The 18,931-nt window shown below is 46.3% G+C and overlaps 1 protein-coding gene across 1 annotated transcript; it reads left to right on the forward strand.

Annotated features, from left to right (window-relative positions):
• Positions 1-7,150: 7,150 nt before the first annotated feature.
• Positions 7,151-18,134, forward strand: Toll-6 (Toll-like receptor 6). Its single transcript, XM_046620935.2, has 3 exons — positions 7,151-11,682; positions 17,314-17,381; positions 17,508-18,134. Exon 1 carries the CDS (start codon positions 8,026-8,028, stop codon positions 11,662-11,664), a length of 3,639 nt encoding a protein of 1,212 aa, XP_046476891.1. The 5' UTR covers positions 7,151-8,025; the 3' UTR covers positions 11,665-11,682; positions 17,314-17,381; positions 17,508-18,134.
• Positions 18,135-18,931: the final 797 nt, after the last annotated feature.

Raw genomic sequence — 18,931 nt, forward strand, 5'->3', positions numbered from 1 at the left:
CGTATCGTTATACGCCCGGAAGAATAAACCGGTGAAAACGCCGAATGGTCGGTATACGGAGAGGGCGGAAGGCTGATGCTAACTCTTTACTCGAGAGTCGAGTGTGCGTGTATTCCGGTTCGCCTTTGCTCTCACCGCAAACCCTTGCATTGCCCGTTTATCCGGTACCTACAAACCCGGACGCATTCTCGCGTCAAGTGGACCAGCTGCATTTAATCATGTTGGTAATACACCGCTGCGTTCATTGCCGTATAATAGTCCGTCTAAGAGTGCCCGTTCTTGAGTCGAGTTCCGATTTGTTATTAACGATCGATTGACGTGACAAAGAAAATCTCACAATCAGTAGCGTCAAAGAGTGCCCCGAATCAAATCGTTTGTATGTCGCGCGATTTTCAACTTGGAAAGAATTACTCTTTATTCGCAGTTATAATTGAGTTTTAGAGGCTGGGTTAATTTTTGGTAATTCTTGGGGGTGTTGGGAGATTATCGGAATCGAACGATTTTGTAAAATTCCGCCTTAAGATGCAGAATTTTACGGTAGTCCCATCATATTTCCGAGTTATCGCTCGATTGACGAATATTGTTTTGCTCAAAAATTGACGTGAAATTGATATTCTTCACAAGCTCTTCCATGCATGCGGGAAATATGTTGAAATATGGATGCGAGCGAAGGGTGAGTGTTTTCTTTGCCGCTGGTGTAACGATCGTCATGAGGAAAGATACGGCACATACGGCTGTAATAGAAACTTCCGTCGACAGAGTGCATGTGTAAAATTGTGAAAGCATTCGTATCAATGAAACGAAAAAGTATGAGCATCGACAAGGAAAGTTGTGAAAATGTTCACTCAACGCTTTCATCACGTTTCATTCGGTTTTATGTCTGATCGTTTATTGTTTCGACGCATTATCCCAAAATAGCGAGACATAGAGCCACCTGGTGATTTTTCAGAAATTAAATTCTCTGCGTCACCCATGCTTCTTAACCCTTACGCTGCACACCTTCTGTTTATAAGACTGGTGTCACACTGGGGTCGCTGTAGACCCAACATCAAAAATCATTTCGTAAAAACGGAGGTATTGACTCAAATAACTGTAAATAATTCTGGGATACTCTTTAACCACTATATATTAAGGGAAATTAATTTTCTTTAGCAAAATGAAATTTTGAATACGAAAAAAAAAACATAAAACAAGGAAGTACAAAAAAATTAATCATTCTACTCAAAAAATCATAACTCACTCAATTTTCAGTACTTTGAGCTGAAAATTGATCGAGTAATTCGCAAGACACTGATATTTGAGAAAAAAATATGGAGAAAAAAATGGAGATACTCAGAGATGCAAAACAGGTATTTATGTACGTGAGTGAAGTTGAATTTTCGGACAAAGAGTGAATTAACGATTTTCACGACATTTAATTATTTGTCTTGGATCAAATCAAATTATTTTGGGTATCTTTCATATCGAATTTACGGTGCAGATGCCGCGGGGTTATTTCGACCCCGGTGTGCAGCTTAAGGGTTAATATCCTAATGTTGGAGATTCTGTAAAGCAAGTAAATAATAACCAAAGTATAAAATTGAACACGAACCGTCTTTGGCGCGTTTATGTATAACAGGAGAAAATGATTAATTATAAGCGAATAATTGTATTACCATAAACGAGCTCAGCGAGTTGTAATTAGTAATATTAGTTCACTTATAGTTGCGCAGCGTCTGGTGGTTCATAACAACGTTAACTGCCATCCTTCGCATTACGGTGGAGCATAATTCATTGGGATCCCGTGCAACGCAGCGCGCTTCTGGCGAATATTTTAAGCTCTAAAGTTTATAGAATGCATTAGGACGAGTGCATCGAGTACAAAATGCAATTGCACGATGTCAAGAAGTTGAACCAGCCCAGACGGTTAATGATCCTACAGCGAACGCGGCAAGTTTTGGGAAAGAAATTGTTGGCATTATGCGATGACCCAAAGAATCGTTGAAGCCTTATAACGCTAAGTGAAGAAGAAACTAATGGAAGAGTTTACTTCGTAGATATGGAAAGAAAAAATTGTTCCCCACTATTCTCGCATCGTACGGTACGATAAAAAGAAATCGCGTATACATATTTTCAACGAGCAGAGTTCGCCTATACAATGTAGATGCATATACGTACATCTTAAATTCTGAAAGGTACGTACCTACCTTTGTGCATCAAGGATCCAATTAGAGTTGCCGCGGTTAGCCACAGAAATCCACGGTTTTCCACTCACAGCAGCACGAGCACTCTTCCTCTTTCTCCTCCCCTTCTTCTTCGGTCGTCTCGACGTACTTCTTACTACCGACATATTTTCAAACAGGGAGTTGACTTTTCGCCGAGAATTCGATAAATTTCGTGGGAAGGGGATGGGAATGGGCGGGGGGGGAGGGGGGGGGGGAGGGGGAATATTAACGAACAATGACTCGACGTGCTGCCCGCAGCGCGGTAGATTGTTGCTGAAGACGGAAAGTGCGCTTGTATCATCTTTATCAGATGAAAGCTCGGACATTGCATTTGACGTTTCAATTCACCCTGATCGTCGGATCTCAACTTCCTGATAATCTCGTTTATTGCTTTTGCATTGTCTACAATTCGGAAATACCGGGGAGAGTGAGGGATCGGGATCCCGGAATGATAGTCCCACAGCTGGCCGATCACCTTTTGCCAGGAATTGACGGTGGATCGGTAAATTCCAAGAATGGGGAAGTTCAAGTTTTCCGGTGACAGGAATGCAAGATTTAATTACGCTAAACTGTATTTAACGAGGGTGGCGGCGGGAGAGGGAAGAGAGAGAGAGAGAGAGAGAGAGAGAGAGAGAGAGAGAAAGGGACGGAGGCGAGGATGAGAAGGAAGAAGCACTAAATCCAATAATTAGAGCTCCAGCTGTCACCACGTAGGGAGTCGGCAGTTCGTTCATTCGCCGTCAGTGACGCCTTTAATGAAAGGAGTTTATTAGGAGGCAAGACGCGGAGGGTGCTACCCGGATTTGCATCCCTACCCCCTTGTAATTCCCCTCTCCGATATTGGATTAGTCGCCTAGCCTCCTCCTGCAGGATCCGGCTAGGGAACCTCGCTCGAGACTTGGTCGCAGTCTTACTTATTAATCTCACTTCTCCATCGTTCAACGCCGTTCCAAATTTGCGTTGAAAATTCAGCCAAACTTTGCCAATCGCTGGCCATGCTGCACGCTCAAAAAACCTTGAACCGCGAACCTTAGAACCGGGCCGATTCATTGGCGTAACTGTTATTATCCATTAGCGCTAATATTTCGCATCATTCCCGTTACGAATTATTGCAAACGATCGCGCCTGTGTGTTTTTGACAGCCATACGGTAATTTGCATTCCACTGATTTTCGCACGGGTGAATTTCAGTAATTCGAACGGTTTTGTAGCGTGTACCAAAATATTCGATCCAATATACCTGATTGTAATCGAGTTTGGTGCGGGCCGTGTAGGGACGTCCCTGGAAGTTGATATCCAGAAATTGGCCCCGCCTTGGAGGTGATTTTCCTATTAGCAGGGCCGCCTACTTCCTGGATCGTTGTATAATACACGCTGGGCAAATAACGCGGTTAGACATTGCCGTAACAACTTCTGGACCGCGGCAAGGCAAGTACTCGGCAATCGTTCTCTATTATTGGGTTGGATTCGGATAACACCACGTGTTTTATCATCGCTTTAGCGAAATCGTGACATTTCTATCCGTAATCCGAATGTACGGTAAACGTCGGTCTCATTCATTCTCATGGTAGAGCAGGGACGTAACTGCGATGAAGTCGACAACTGTGAACAAGATAGTATTTACACCTCGTAGTACGTGACGATATCACAAAAGCGGAAGTGCGACTTGAAACTTGAAAAACTAAAATATTGCCGTCCTGATATTTTCAACTTGACAAACACTCGCAGGCACAGAAATTAAACGACGAGATATCAGCGGTGTTAGAATGAATTCTTTGTCAGTATCATCGTTGCGATAATTGTTATTGTGGGCTCTTTCCTCCCCTCAAAGCGAAATGTTACACCAGGCAAGAATTAGCGCCGCGCGGTCTCTTTGTAGTTACGTAAACGGCTAAAATTAGTATTATAATTGAAATAACAATAATTAGCGGTGGGCAAGATTTATCCTACTCGTAAAGTGTCTACAGGCATAGCGATAAAATAACAAAATTGGTAGTTTAATATTTACGCTCGGTAAGTGTGTTGCCCGTTTTCGTAAATTGAATTTCTTCCCAGCTAATTCTAAATCGATTCTTTCCGAGTTTCCCCGTCAGATATTCTCGTACCTTTGAGTAACGGAAACTGTTCGCGACGTAAGCACGTTACGTTGAAACAAACAAACGACTGTGGCACGCAACAAAAATCATCGTCGATATAGGTATTCTCATATTATCGACTAATTTTCAACTAAGCTTGCGTTTGACCCGGACAGACCTAATCGCCGAGGATCAGCCCGACGAATTTTACGGCATTACCGGCACGGCGGTCACTTGGGTATAAGAGAGAAGAACTCTACCCGAGAAATATACTAAGGCGATCATACTAAATCTGAGTCAGTAGCACTCAGGTAGCTCCATGTTGGCTATAATAAAACAAAAGCGATTTATTGCTCCGGTAACAACAAGAGTAAAGGCTATCCCTTATACTTTGAACCGTTTTACCGTTGCCCGCTGCCTCTACCATACGACTCACGTATAGAAGGCGGAACAGCGTGGCTAGGAGACTTTGAAATCGACTCGTCGCGTCGAATATTCCTTTCTTTTTATCATTTTTTTTTTATTTCGACAGTGGACCAGTTTCACGGTTACTTTTCACCTCTATAATTTCTCGTCTTATACCTCCCCCTGCAGGGAATATAAGTACAAGACCTCGCACTGCCACGTTTGTTTTAATTAGCACCCGAGGCAGTTAATTTATTCAGTGGATATAAAAGACTTTAAGCGGGTGGGAGAGCGGGAGGGAGGGAGGGAGGCGAAAGGCCTATTTATATCGACTGTGTATGCCCTGGTAGCTAGTACCCGAGGGCCGGGACCGAAGGTGGTTCTGTTTGACCCCTTGACGTTTCAGCCCCTCGACAATTAATCCCGCCCGCTCGATTAAGCTGCTGTTACGCGTTTAATTAAAAATTCCCTTTTTTTTTTAATGGTTTTTCCTTTATTCCTTCTCTCGCCATTCGTCAACGGGATCCAGGCCGCAGGAACTGGTATGAAAGTTTCGATTTAACGGGAACAAAATTTGCGCTCTTTTCGGCGACGCATCCACGTTGAAACGTGAAAGGGGTGCAGTGAAAATAATAACAGGCTGTTCACTTCCTTCGCGGTTTTGTCGGTCCCGCCACAGCTATGGCTGCGCTGTTCCACTTGGAAAAGTTTCCCCGTGTAGCGGAGAGTGAGTCAAGAGTGACTCGAGAGTCGGGAGCGTAAACCAAAGGCCCGTCTCGCGTCGAGCCCGTAATAAGAGGAGGTCGCGGACCTTGCACCTGCAAACCGCTGGGGAGCCATTCAACTTGAAAATGACGGCAGTTACGTTGTTACGTGGAGATACACGCGAGGGACGACACCAGTCTCCGCAATGTGGTGCCGGAATTCGTTCTGAGGTGTGCCCGGGTTCTTAGAGGCGGACCTTCCTCTACCTTCTGCGGTTTCATCTTCAGGAATTATATTATATCAGCCGTGGGTTTGAGTTCGACCTGGGGAATGAAGAAAATATTGGCCGTTTGGCTGTTGGGTTAGAGCCATTCTCAAATTTGAGCAGTCGTTCGTGTCAAGGATCAAGACACATCGTTTGTTTACTTGCTAAAACAAAAGCAAAAGATTCTGTGGTCGCAGGCGTGACACAGCGAATGCTCCAAGGATGTTAATCAATTATTGGCAAAAAGGCGAATACATAGTACACATCATTTGTGGGATTTGAATTCATAAGAGATCATGGAACTGGGAGATTTACGGTAAAGCTCGATCTCGGAGTGGAGAGCTTTCAAAATCGAGCGATAGGTACGTGCGCGAGGAATGAGAGTGTTTTTCTTTTCGATTTCTGACCGCCTTCACTCGTCCGACAGCAACGTGCATGTGAAACTCGACGTCTCACAAATTCCTAATTTTACGTAGTTTGGTTTCGTAAGACCGAAGTCACCTGCTGTAATTGAGTGACCATCATTATCAAGAAAGTCTTTCAATAGATTCCGGTTCTCAAAATATATCCCGTTATGTTCAGCGTGCTTTGAGCTCGAACAAAACGTGGCTGTCCGGCAACGAATAAAATGAATAAAATAGGGAAGCGTTGGACTCTTGGTAAGCGACGGGCCATCGCCGCGTCGCATCCACGAATCAAGACGTAACTGCTGTTGGTAATGTTATATGAATATGCGGGTACCCGACAACGGTGATGTGTCGAGTGAGTATATGCGGTAATGTCAATTATAGCATCTTGAACAGGAGCCTCTCGCCTTCTCAACATTCTTCTGACGCGAAATAAAATTTAAACTTAGGACGTTGGTCCCGACTCAGTATATGTGCAGGGACGACGAAATTAGAAATACGCGGCACTTTTCAGATACAAAATTTGATCTTGGCGTCAAGCTGTTACCTGACCGTGGGCTACGTCAAATTGCCAGCTATCAAGACTGTAAAATTACTTTATGACGGTGCGTGGTCTTCAATATTCACGTAGCTAATAGTCAGTTAAGATTGTAATGTATTATTTATGCATTAATCTACACTATTTTGTATTTGACGTTAATATTTGTAATCAGAAGTATTCGAGTTTAATTTATAGATGAACCGAAACTCCGTCTCGGGCAGAAATTTACCTCGGGTAGAGCAATTTTGAAACCTAGTAAGAGGATTTTAACCGGTTTGTGGGCTAAAGCGGGAATGAAAGGTGGTCTAGATTCATCTGGACTGTCATCAAAGTGTTTTACGAGCCGACTATCGCGTTTGCGGCGAAGGTGAAAAACTGGAATCCCCCGTTCGTGTGTTTTCGGGTAAGTTCGGGCGGTGCTGCATGCGGTTTCAACCCTTATGTGCGTGCGATGAGGGTTGGCGTTTCTATGGTGGGGGAAACAACCGACCGATCGGAGGCTGCGAGGAGTCAAAAGAGCCAGTGGAGCTCGGGACGCGGAGTCCTAGCTTCAGTCGTGCGCCAGCCACCGAGCAGAAAAGGTTGCAGCCGACCGTTTCTCGGCGTGAAATTGACCGTGCACTCTCAGTGTCATCCTCCCAACCGTGACGCGAAACTTAAACTAAGAAATTTTTACCGCGATAGATTTTTCCCGATTCTCAGGCGATACATATCGGTACTCCGACGTTTGAAATTTATCTCAAGTGAGCTCTTAGCTTTCAAGGTAGAAGTGGCACGGATTATATATTTCGCGTAAATTCGATTTCAAGTTTTCCGCTGAGGTTGCCGTTCGGTAGCCGTGTTCGTAACCTGATCGATTTGATTGTGCTGCAGGCAACGCGGGTGGAAAATGGATTACCTTACGATCGTTCGAAGGCGTCGAGTAACTCAAAGTTTTGTGATATTTCAACGGTGCGGATGAGATAGTACACATCATTTTTAAAGAAAACATGTCGCACGATGATCGACGTCTGTAAAACTCTGCTTTGGCAAATTTAATCAAATAATTGAGCGTAATAAATTTCGTGCAGTTTGTGAAGAACGTGTAAACCACGGCCGTAAATCACGTTGCATCACTCGCAGTGTAAAATGTTATTAAATTTGCAACGATAAGTGCCAAGACGTGTAAGGAATCCATAAGATTTGGATTGATAATTACATCGAACGCTTCGGCGAAGAAAGAGGAAGCGAAGAACGCATCGGGAAGATCCCTTAGAACTTAAAATTGCCGTAACAAGTAGAAAAGACACATCGGCGCAATGTGCTCGGGACACTTGAAACCCGGAGCATCGATGGGTGGCGACAAGTGTGCGTCGACAAGTTGACTAATTAGAGGACCGTGTGCTGACAATGAGACCTGCAGCGAGTTTCCATAAGTTGTAAACATGGTAGCAGCCGTTGGTGCACCGAAAGTCTTTGTAATGTTTCTGCTCTCGTTGGCACGATTGTTAATTCCTGCGTGCCACGTGCTGGCCGTTACCAGCGCGCCTCCTCAGCGCTACGACGTCCCCGATCATTGTCAATGGGACGCGCATCAGGGGAGTTCGTTGACTTGCAGGTACAGCATGTTCGCCAAGGAGCGCCAGAGGTCGAATTTCTCGATGATACCGGCCGAGCAGACAACGGGTTTGAGGATTTTCTGCGACCTCGACGAGAAAACGCGCAGCGAAGTGGACGAGGAAAGTTTCGCGAACTTGTACCGCCTTCGGACCCTGCAGCTCGATGGATGCAAGTTTGATCTCTGGCCGGCGAAGGCTTTGAGCGGCCTGAGGGACCTGAGAAATTTCACGGTGAGGACCTTTGGCGAGGAAGGTGCGAGGATCGGGCTCGAGATCGCCCCGAACGCGTTTCAGGCGACGCCACACATCGAGAAGATCGATATGTCCTCGAATAACATATGGCTATTTCCTGAACACATTTTTTGCCCGTTGTCCAGTTTGGTCTCGCTGAATATTTCCTGGAATATGCTTAAAGACGTTACCGAGTTGGGATTCAGCGACAATATCGACCCCGGGTCAACCCGAGTTCAGGAATCATCCCTCGCGCCGTTTCCATGCTCCCTGGACATTCAGACTCTGGACATATCCCAGAATCAGTTTTCCATTTTACCGGCCTTCGGGTTTTCCTCCCTTAAGCGACTCAACGTACTCCTGTTGTCGGGAAACGCGATTTCAATCGCTGCCGACGAGGCGCTTCTTGGGCTAAGATCACTCGAGATCTTTGATCTCTCGGACAACAAGATCGTAGCCCTGCCAGCCGGGTTGTTTCGAGAAGCAACCAAGTCCATGAAGGAGTTGCACCTGCAGAACAATTCCATCAGCGTTCTGTCGCCGGGGCTTTTATCAGATCTTCAGCAGCTCGTGTCGCTCGACTTGTCCAGGAACCAGTTGACCAGCTCTTGGCTCACCTCGGGCACGTTTTCCGGCCTGATTCGACTGGTCCTTCTGGATCTATCGCACAACAAGATCGAGAAGCTCGACCCGGCGTTGTTCAAAGACCTTTACACTCTCCAGATCCTCAACCTGCAATACAACGAACTGGAAACAATTCCAGCGGATACGTTTTCCCCGATGAGCAACTTGCACACCTTGGCTATCGCGCACAACCATCTAACCTATCTGGACGCCTATTCCTTAAACGGACTGTTTGCTCTTTCCCTTCTAGCCCTCGATTCGAACCTACTGGAAGGGATTCACCCCGACGCGTTCAGAAACTGCTCGAGCATGCAGGATCTCAACCTTTCCGGGAACAATCTTGAGAATATTCCGGTCGCCCTGAAGGATATGCGGATGCTGAGAACCCTCGACCTGGGAGAGAATCAGATTCGAAGCCTCGAGGAGCCTGGGTTCAGAGGTATGACCCGACTCTACGGTCTGAGATTGATCGGGAACGAAGTAGTAAACGTAACGAAAGCGGCACTCGCCGAGGTTCCCGGATTGCAGATCCTGAACCTCGCAAGGAACAGAATCGAGAACGTCGAGAGCGGTGCATTTTCCGGAAGCCCTGCCCTACAGGCTGTCCGTCTCGATGCTAATCTTTTGCAGGACATGTCCGGAATGTTCGCAAGCGCCCCGGGCCTGCTCTGGTTGAACGTGTCCGACAATGTAATCGAGCACTTTGACTACAACTTCCTTCCGGAGTCCCTGCAGTGGTTGGATTTGCACAAAAATGCGATAATGGATCTGGGGGTGGCGCCCACCGGTCTGCGGCTCCAGACACTCGACGTTTCGTTCAACAGATTGACCAGAGTTCATACGAAGTCGATTCCCGACTCGGTTGAGCTCCTCTTCATCAACGACAATCTCATTCACACGGTAGAACCGCAAACATTCCTAGGCAAGGATAATCTGACGAGGGTCGATCTCTACGCTAATCAAATAATCGGCATGGAATTGTCCGCCCTTCAGCTGTCCCAGGTACCCGAGACTAAACCCTTGCCCGAATTTTACATTGGCGGAAATCCCTTCACCTGCGACTGCACCATGGAGTGGCTACAGAGGATAAACTCCCTAACCCTACGTCAGCATCCAAAGGTAATGGACCTGGCCTCGGTTTACTGCAGGCTTCCCTACGCCAGGCACAAATCCTTTGCCCCCCTTCTCGAGGCCAAGTCGTCCCAGTTCTTGTGCACCTACAAAGCTCACTGCTTCGCGCTTTGTCACTGCTGTGACTTTGACGCCTGCGACTGCGAGATGACTTGTCCTACTAATTGCACCTGCTATCACGATCAGTCGTGGTCGGCGAACGTGGTCGACTGTTCAACTTCGGCGTACAAGAACTTGCCGGGTAGACTCCCGATGGATGCCACCGAGGTTTACCTAGACGGAAACGACTTTGGGGAGTTAAACTCGCACGCTTTTATTGGCAGAAAGAATCTCGAAGTTTTATACGCGAACGACAGCAACATCGTAGCTATCCACAACAACACCTTCAGCGGTCTCAGACGACTGACGATCCTTCACTTGGAGAATAACAAAATACGGGTACTTAACGGACTGGAATTCATAGCACTGGCAAGTTTGAAGGAGCTCTACTTGCACAATAACCTGATCGCCTACATCGACAACGGAACTTTCCTGTCACTCCGTCATCTCGAGGTTCTCAGACTGGACAACAACCGGCTGACGACCTTCGCCGTATGGCAGTTGGTGCAGAATCCATACCTCGTCGACATCAGCCTGTCCACCAATCCCTGGAGCTGCGAGTGCAGCTACCTCGACCGCGTCCGGTCGTGGATATCGGAGAACAAAGAGAAGATAACGGACTGGAGGCGCGTCTCTTGCGCTCTGGGATCACCCATCGCCGGTCCCGGAAATGAATCGGCCATAAACTGTGCAGCTCTGACGGGGGCGACCCCCGCGGTGGAAACGCGTCCCCTGGAGGGTTACCTCCCCCTGCTGCTAGCCACGGCAGTTCTATTTTTCGCCATGGTCGCACTATTCTGCGGTGCCTTCAGACACAGACGCACGCTTCGCGCTTGGGCGGCCAGCAGATGCGGGCTACGTGCCTGCTACAAAACGGCCGCCTTCGAGGACAGGGAAAAGCCATTCGATGCCTACATCTCTTACTCAGCGGTCGACGAGGCCTTCGTTTCACGCGTCCTGGTTCCGGGTCTCGAGACTTCTTACAGACTGTGTCTCCATTACCGCGACCTTGGCGCAGGGGCGAACGTGGCCGACGCCGTCGCCGAGGCTGCGGACTCGTCCCGACGCACGATTCTGGTGCTCTCGCGAAATTTCCTCCACGGAGAGTGGGCGAGGTTCGAGTTCAAGACGGCCCTGAGAGAAGCACTCAGGGGAAAGGGTCGCTCGGTCATTTTGCTTCTCGTTGGCGGCGTCAGTCCCAAGGATCTCGACGCCGATTTGAGGCGGAGGATCTCCTCTCACACCGTCATCGTATGGGGCGACAAATTGTTTTGGCAGAAGCTCAGGTTCGCCATGCCGGACGCGCCGCCGATCCCCGTTCTGGAAAGGCCGCTTCCACTGCCTCCTCCGCCCCCGCCGCCCCAACACCACTGGGCATAGAAGAAAGCGATCCGTTAGGTAAGAGTAAAACCTTTTGGTCTCGCCATATTTTTCAGGAATATCTTTCATCGCGCCTGGAGAAGCCAGAGGCTACGTCAAGACTGAAAGTATCTCCTTAGTTCACGATATAAACGCCGTCCTCCTCCTGCTAATCGACGAGTGCGTTTCAATTTTATAAATTTGGATTGTTCTTGCGGTGAAAAGTTTCACGCGCAAAGTACCTCATAAACACCATCGTATCGAGGGACGACGACACTTTCACTGCACGAGCAGAGACTTTGGTGACGAAAGTTGACATTGAGCACTCTTCCCACGTACATTGGCTGGATCATTTTTTCCGTATTTTTTTTCGAACCACACGTATAATCGGAGTATAAAACGATATAAATCAAGCATGAAAGGGGGAGTGACAGGCAGGGATCTCGTTTGTTAATTGTGGGAAAATAAGAATGGAGGGAGGTTTCGATGTACACGTGACGGTCGCACGACATAAATCATACTAAATCCAACATTATACGGGTATACCGGTGTAGAAAATTGGAAAAGTTGTCCAGCTCGCATCGAGCTGCGCAGGGCGGGTGCCGAATAAGCGGTGTCGCGGGTAAAAGACACGACGGTCCCTTCATTGAATAGCGATTTGCGTTGGCTCAGACGGGAGCCGGCGCAACAACTTCACCCGGCCGGCGATCTTACCGAAGCGGTAAACTGGCGGGATATTGTCGCTCCGAGGACAGAAGGACGAAAGCGTTTCCAACGTCGTTCGCATCCGAGGCAGAGACGGGATACGGTGGGACCACTTCCATTAACGGCTGAGCCGCCGATAAGCTGCATCGATACGCCTCCCTCTAGGGATTACGCAAAAAACACATTTACACGCACAATAGGTTAGAAAGACTTATTGTCATGCGTGGCGTCCGAGCAGTGTGTAGCGAGGAAATTGCCATTTCACACCGCCCCGCGCCCTCCGCTCGCTAACAGCTCTTCCTGTCCTCGCATCATTGTTCTTCTCGACACTCAGCTGGGCGTCATTCCACCCACACGATTTTCCAAGTTTTTCCCTACCTTTCCAACCGTGGTCCACTCCGATTCCACGGCCTCACCGATGGCTGACGAATTCAGGAGGATTAACGCGATGACGCTTGTATTTATTTATTTCTATGCTTCTTTTTCTTTCAACGATCGATAACGCGTCGGGATTGTTCGTTGCGTGGACGATGGATCACCGCCCCCCGGCTGAAAAGGTTTAATAAACCGTTAGGCGGAGTATCACAAGTTGGTGTTATCGGGATATTATAAGTGTACGTACACAGTTCACGTGCAGAGCAACGTGCCACGGTACTTTTTTCTCTCGTATGAAAATGTTGGTATAGGTGCAGATTATATAAAGCGAAGCCTCGAGAAAAAATAAACGATGCTTTTTACGGAGTCGAATTACCCGCGCAATCATTGGAATTATGCAAAATAATTCTTAACCAGAAACTTGTACGAAGCGCGTTTGGGAAGAGAGAGATAAGAGAAAAAAAAAAAAAAAAAATTGGAAAAAAATTCATTCCGCCGGTATAATTCTATCGACAGCAGATACGAGCGCGTTGTGAGGCATGCTTTTTTTCTCCGTGTTTGAATATTTCTTCTCACGCCGTGTATGTAGTTGCGGTAATCGATGTGGTAAAATTGAATACCTTTCAAAACAGAACTGAAATCGAGCATGGTAACGTGACAATGAAAAAATGGTCCTCAAACCTTATCAGTCTCTCTTTTTTGTGTACGACACAAACAATGCGAGGGGCATTCTGGATCTGCTGCTGTACCATATAGACATTTGAAAAATTAGAGGTTTCCGGCGGCGGTGAAAGTAAGGAGAAGAGAACCCTTGAGATGTACCGATGCGACGGTTCTTTTGGCCCCGACTCAATCCCCTCTAACACCCCGCAGCGCTGAACAACAGATCCTTGCATTTCACTCCGGGCGTGGAAACGTTGGCTTTGTGTGCGTCGCAGGTGATGGAATCGGGTCGCCCCATAAGCCCGTGCTTTTCTTCTAGGAAAAATCAATTTTCCATCGCGAGTAAATACTATACGCGTGTAGAAAATTGCAACTACACGTCTACGCTCCCGGGTGAGTATGCACGGGCGCCCGTTAAGTCGCAGGGGAGCCTGTCACTGTCCATTCGTTGATAGAATCATAGGCGCGTACGTAGAAGCCGGCGGAGGGCGTGAGCCGCAACACTGCCGAAATTTGAAAATACAATCAATCTGTCAATCAGGATAGAGAAGAAATCAGGGAACGCCCCATTCGCGCCCCAGGGAGAATACTGAAATACTAAATTGATGCACGAATGGACCTTTCTCCTACAATTTCGATTTTCGCGCGGTTTTGTCACTTCGGTATAACAGCTGGCGCGATAATTTCCCTTTCAACCTATTCGTGTCTCTCGTTGTAAGACCGGGTACGAGGCTCTGCGAGGAAATAAAATTCTGGAAAATAGAACGCCACGACTGACCACTGGGAGTAATCGGTTGAACGCCAGTTGGTCCTGGCATGCTTCGGATAAGCAGGCTGGAAAAAGTGGCTAACAATTCAAGCAGTGTTAACGTAACGCGAGAGGACTGTTACTCAACGCGATAGTCATCTCGTATGTATTGAAGGCACGTAGACGAGGAGAATACTTGAACGAGAACGTCGCTGAAAATGTGCGTGTGAAAAAGCAGTATCGTTCTTTTTTACTACTTTATTCAACGCTCGTTAGCTGTCGGGTTTAATTAATACGTTAACTGCGTATCTACAATCTCCCGTGGGATTGGGATGCCCTTCTCTATCGGGATGAAACAAGTTTCGGTAATTCGATATCGTGCACCCCTCCATTTTCTCGAGCTCGCTTAGCGTGGTCTAATCACGTTTGTTAGAGACATTCGAAGGCGTTGAAGAGTGACGAAAGTCGAAAAAAACGAGTCTACTCCGTCCGTCAGAGCTCCAATTTTTTTCCCGTCCCCCTCATTACGCGGTCTTTGAAGTTGGTTTTGGGTTGTATCGTGCGGAACCAATCGAATATCAACGAAACGGGTACGAAGCCAGACGGCTGAGTGGGCGGTTTCGCGTGGTAAACGGAAGACAAGGTCAAGAGCCAGTTTGCGTGGTCCAGGGACCGGGGAAAGGCTTTTTCAAAAATGTTTCCACCTACCGACCTTGAAGCTCGAATAGCTGGTACTCGAACACTGGAAGCAAGGGGTCCGCCTTGGCATATTTCTGAGTTAACAATGACGCTAACCGAAGGGCTTTGCCGTCGAAGACATACGCGTCTGGATACAAAAGTTCACTCCTAACCACTGTTCCGTCCCTCCCATTTTCATCCCCCTGAACCGTTGCAATTCTTTGCAAGTAGGAACAAGGAACAACACACCTCCTCTCAAGTAAACCGTGTAACCTGCAGCTCTAGATCGCGTTAGGAAGATGATATCCAACAAGAAAAAGACGGCGATGAGAGGAGAGAGAGCATCCTCGGCGCTACCGTAACTCTATCGCAGCAGCAGGTAGCTGGCCAACGGAAGTGATCGCGATGTTCCACGATGAGAGACAGATTTCTGACGGCACGTAGTCGCGCTCGAGGCCGCATGCTTCCCGAGGTCTTCGAACAATGAGAGAGCCAGCTTTGGCTGGAAGATAAGCAACTCTTTCTTTTGCCGCTCCCGCGGGTCAACTGCGTGACCATGGGGTAACCGACACAAGCGCAGATCACCTACTCCCGGAGTCTTCCTCGGCTTTCAACAGCGACAGATGTTCGCCGCTCGTAGCGCTGCTCACGCCGCTGCTCACACCTCCGTCGACGGAGTAGTCGAGGTACGAAGAAGGGGGAGGGGAGCATGATACAAGCGAATAATGGGCCGCTCCGTGAGCCCATACACTTTTCAATAAAGGCCCTCTCAAATTTAAATCGGGCAGATCGTGTTATTCTTGCGTAACATTCAACCGCCTTTGTGTGTACTTTACGGACGAGTGAACCCAGCCAGCGAGAGCAACGGCGGACCTCCTCGCACATACATCGACAATGAAGAATTTCGGGGAAGCATGTTTTTTCTTTTTTTTTTTCTCTTCTCTTTTCGTTCTTCGTCTTCTACGGCTTAAAAATCGGAGCCGGATCCGAGAGAGGCTCGGGTTTTTGGTACGGGTCAGATACGAGATGAAGTTTCCATTATACATTTTCGCCTATTTATCGCCCTCGAAGGACGGCATGACGCGTGTGTCGACCTCGAAGCTTCTTGAATTCAACTGCCACTTGAACGTCTATTCGATTTCATCCGGGCGAGCGTAAAGGTGCGGACTTTCGGGGGGCTTTCTCTACGGACCACACAAAATCGGTCCGGCCGCATCTTTACTTCAAATTTTACTCACCATTCATTCTGCTCGCTCACCGGACAAATCTCACGGATTTGTCCTCCATTGTACGGATCCCATTGAAACCCTTGTGCTGGAATTATCGCGTTTTCTCAAAACCTCACTTCTTGGGTGTTGTCACCGAAACGTGGGAGTCATTTCTCCGGAAACCGACCTGAAGATGTGAATATTCACGTTCAACAATTGATTCTATTTCAGAAAAACAATAGCTCTAAAAGTGGGTGTTTGTAAGTTTGTAGTTTTTCGAGTTACCCAATGACGCGTGAAGAATCTAAAAGGATCATCGGTATAATGTAATTCAATCGAGATGGTGACTTGCCCAACTCACTGCTGCATTAAACTTAGACAAAAAGAGATGGATTCTCGGTAGTGGGTAATTAGTTTGTTGGGACGAATTTGATTCGCGTTCGAAGAGGAACTCGCGTCCGCTTTTGCTTGCTCTAGTTTCATTCGTTGCAGGTATGCATTGAACGCACGGCGCAGGAAAAACCGTATTAAACCAAATAAGAAAAGTTACAGACAATAATAGAAGAAGGAAACAGGAATGTTATCGGAGGACGATTCGCCGTTCAACTATGCAGTGCGGCGCCTACACACATTTGCATATAACGCGAGTTGCGTGCGAGCCGAGCCCCCTTTCCTGCACTCGCGTTTCCTCATCCCCCTTCTTCCGAAGCAATTGCTTCGCATGACGCCGAGGCGCCGAGCGTCCCAACCACCACCACCACCACCACCACCGCCTATTTCCACGTGAAGCGTAAAGTATTTTATTTGCTCAAGAAATAAATGTTGCGCTATAAATCGAAACAACCGACTTGTATTCAGCCCACGTTTGTGCATAATCATTTTTAGAAACGGTCGTTGTGTTGCCGTCGACGAACTGCTGCTGGTGCTGCTGCTGCTGCTGTTGCTGCTCTTCGCTAAAATCGGGGTGCAGTTCGATCTTTTGCGGTAAACCGCGGCGAGTGCTTTGCAGAGAGCTTTTCAAAACCTTTCGTATAGCGTTTCGAATATCAATATCGTGTCTCGATAACGACGGATATACTTTATATATTCCTGAAACTTTTCTTTTCCACGTGGAACGTTGAATTTTATTGCAAGAAAACGATTCCCGTCAGATATCATGATTATTATTCGCCGTCCATATTATATGCCTCCACGATTCTCTGCTGAATTATTACAAAGGTCTAGAAAATGATATTTTCTACTCAGAAGTTTGGAAAGAACGAATCAATCTCATTGGTTTGTATTCTGTTACAGACGTGGCCTAACATCGCAATCGTGATCGGCCGTTCACGCCTGGATCGCTTGGAAACCACCAAAGAATGGTGAGTACCCATTTGTGTTTATAGAGATTCGTCAATTCTTCACGCACATTTCGGCTTGAATATGTTTAAAACAACGGTATTAGGTACTTCTCAGATATTTAATGTTGTCAAAAATTATATTTTCAGAATTCGACTGTGGAGAGACTGTTCTACAGAATGAAAATTACGAAAAAATCTCTTAAATGTCGTTACTATATTTAACACGGATCGTGTAGGTAAAATTATTTCTATTGAATTAGCTTTGAAGTACTAAGGATAAAAAGAAAAACTAATTAGCTGGAATAAATTATTCAATATATCGCGCAACGACTGCATTCTTCTATTTCAACAATTATCGATATTACGAATATTATTCACTACTTCCCATTAATTCGTTCATCTTTCAATTTGTAGTTATATTAAGCGAAGTACGTACATGTAAATACAAGTTTTGTATATTTGTAAAATAGTTAGAATATTGTATGATAATAAAATTATTTATACATACATACACATACACTCGCATAAATCTAGTATATAAAATATTCATATTATTCGAAAACTCAAATTGCTATACGTATTACTATAAAATACTTGTACTTGTCGATATTAATTGGTCTATATTTACTCGAAAAGTGATGCACTTATAATTTTGTATGAAAAATTTTTATAACCATTCAATTAATTGTCGTTCAATAAGAAGTAAACCACAAACAAAATGACTACGTCGAATTCAAGCGTACTCAACACGTGGAATCGAATTGTAAAATTTCAAGACTATAATTGCTGATAGATCTATTAAACGATGTCACCGATTTCACATCACTCAAACTCGAGTCTCAAGTATATTCACTAGCTATAAATTCACCCCCTGACCTGACTGAAATTCAACGAATCGCTTATTTGAGCGAAATTCCTATTAGAACATTGAAATAGCCCTGAGATACGGCGAGATGCGGCTCTTTTCAGAGAGAATTAATGCAACGGTAATTACTTGCAGTTGCGCGATTGAAGCGCCTATACTAGCTATGCATATACATACGGATGTGCAATAACGTGATTACGAGAATGGCAACAAGAAAGTTATGAATGTAATCAACCTGCTACGTTATACATTTCGCTCCACATTCTCTGCGAGCGGCAAAGTTACGGAACGTATCCAATTCAGAGGCATATCCAACGTTAAGAGGTACGTACCTATAAGTTTAACGAGAAAGGCGGCACTGCATGGTCTCACTATTCAGTTTCCAGTTACACAAGAGTTGGAGCGGTTCAAAGTGCGGAAATTCGGATTAGCGTTCTACGCAGTTATTTGCGTTGCCAGTTTCTACATTAACGAGCCGAGCGTTACTTCTTTATTCTGGAAATGAGAAGTAAACATAATCTTACACACAATTAGTGCGAGGCTGCTGCATGCGGGATGAAGACGATCCGCACCGTCTGCTCTATGTTCATAATTCACTTTTAATTACAATTGCGAGAGTACCGTACGATACGGATATTTTTTAGCGCTCTAATTTCTTTATTTCATTTTATTTTCGTTTTTTTCTTTCTCTCTTTTTGCCACTCTA

Source organism: Neodiprion pinetum, chromosome 4, assembly GCF_021155775.2.
Source record: "Neodiprion pinetum isolate iyNeoPine1 chromosome 4, iyNeoPine1.2, whole genome shotgun sequence".
In the NCBI taxonomy this organism is placed as follows: Eukaryota; Metazoa; Arthropoda; class Insecta; order Hymenoptera; family Diprionidae; genus Neodiprion; species Neodiprion pinetum.

Excerpts from the sequence above, each read along its gene's own strand:
- Toll-6 (XM_046620935.2), top strand. The coding sequence starts at position 8,026 with ATGGTAGCAGCCGTTGGTGCACCGAAAGTCTTTGTAATGTTTCTGCTC.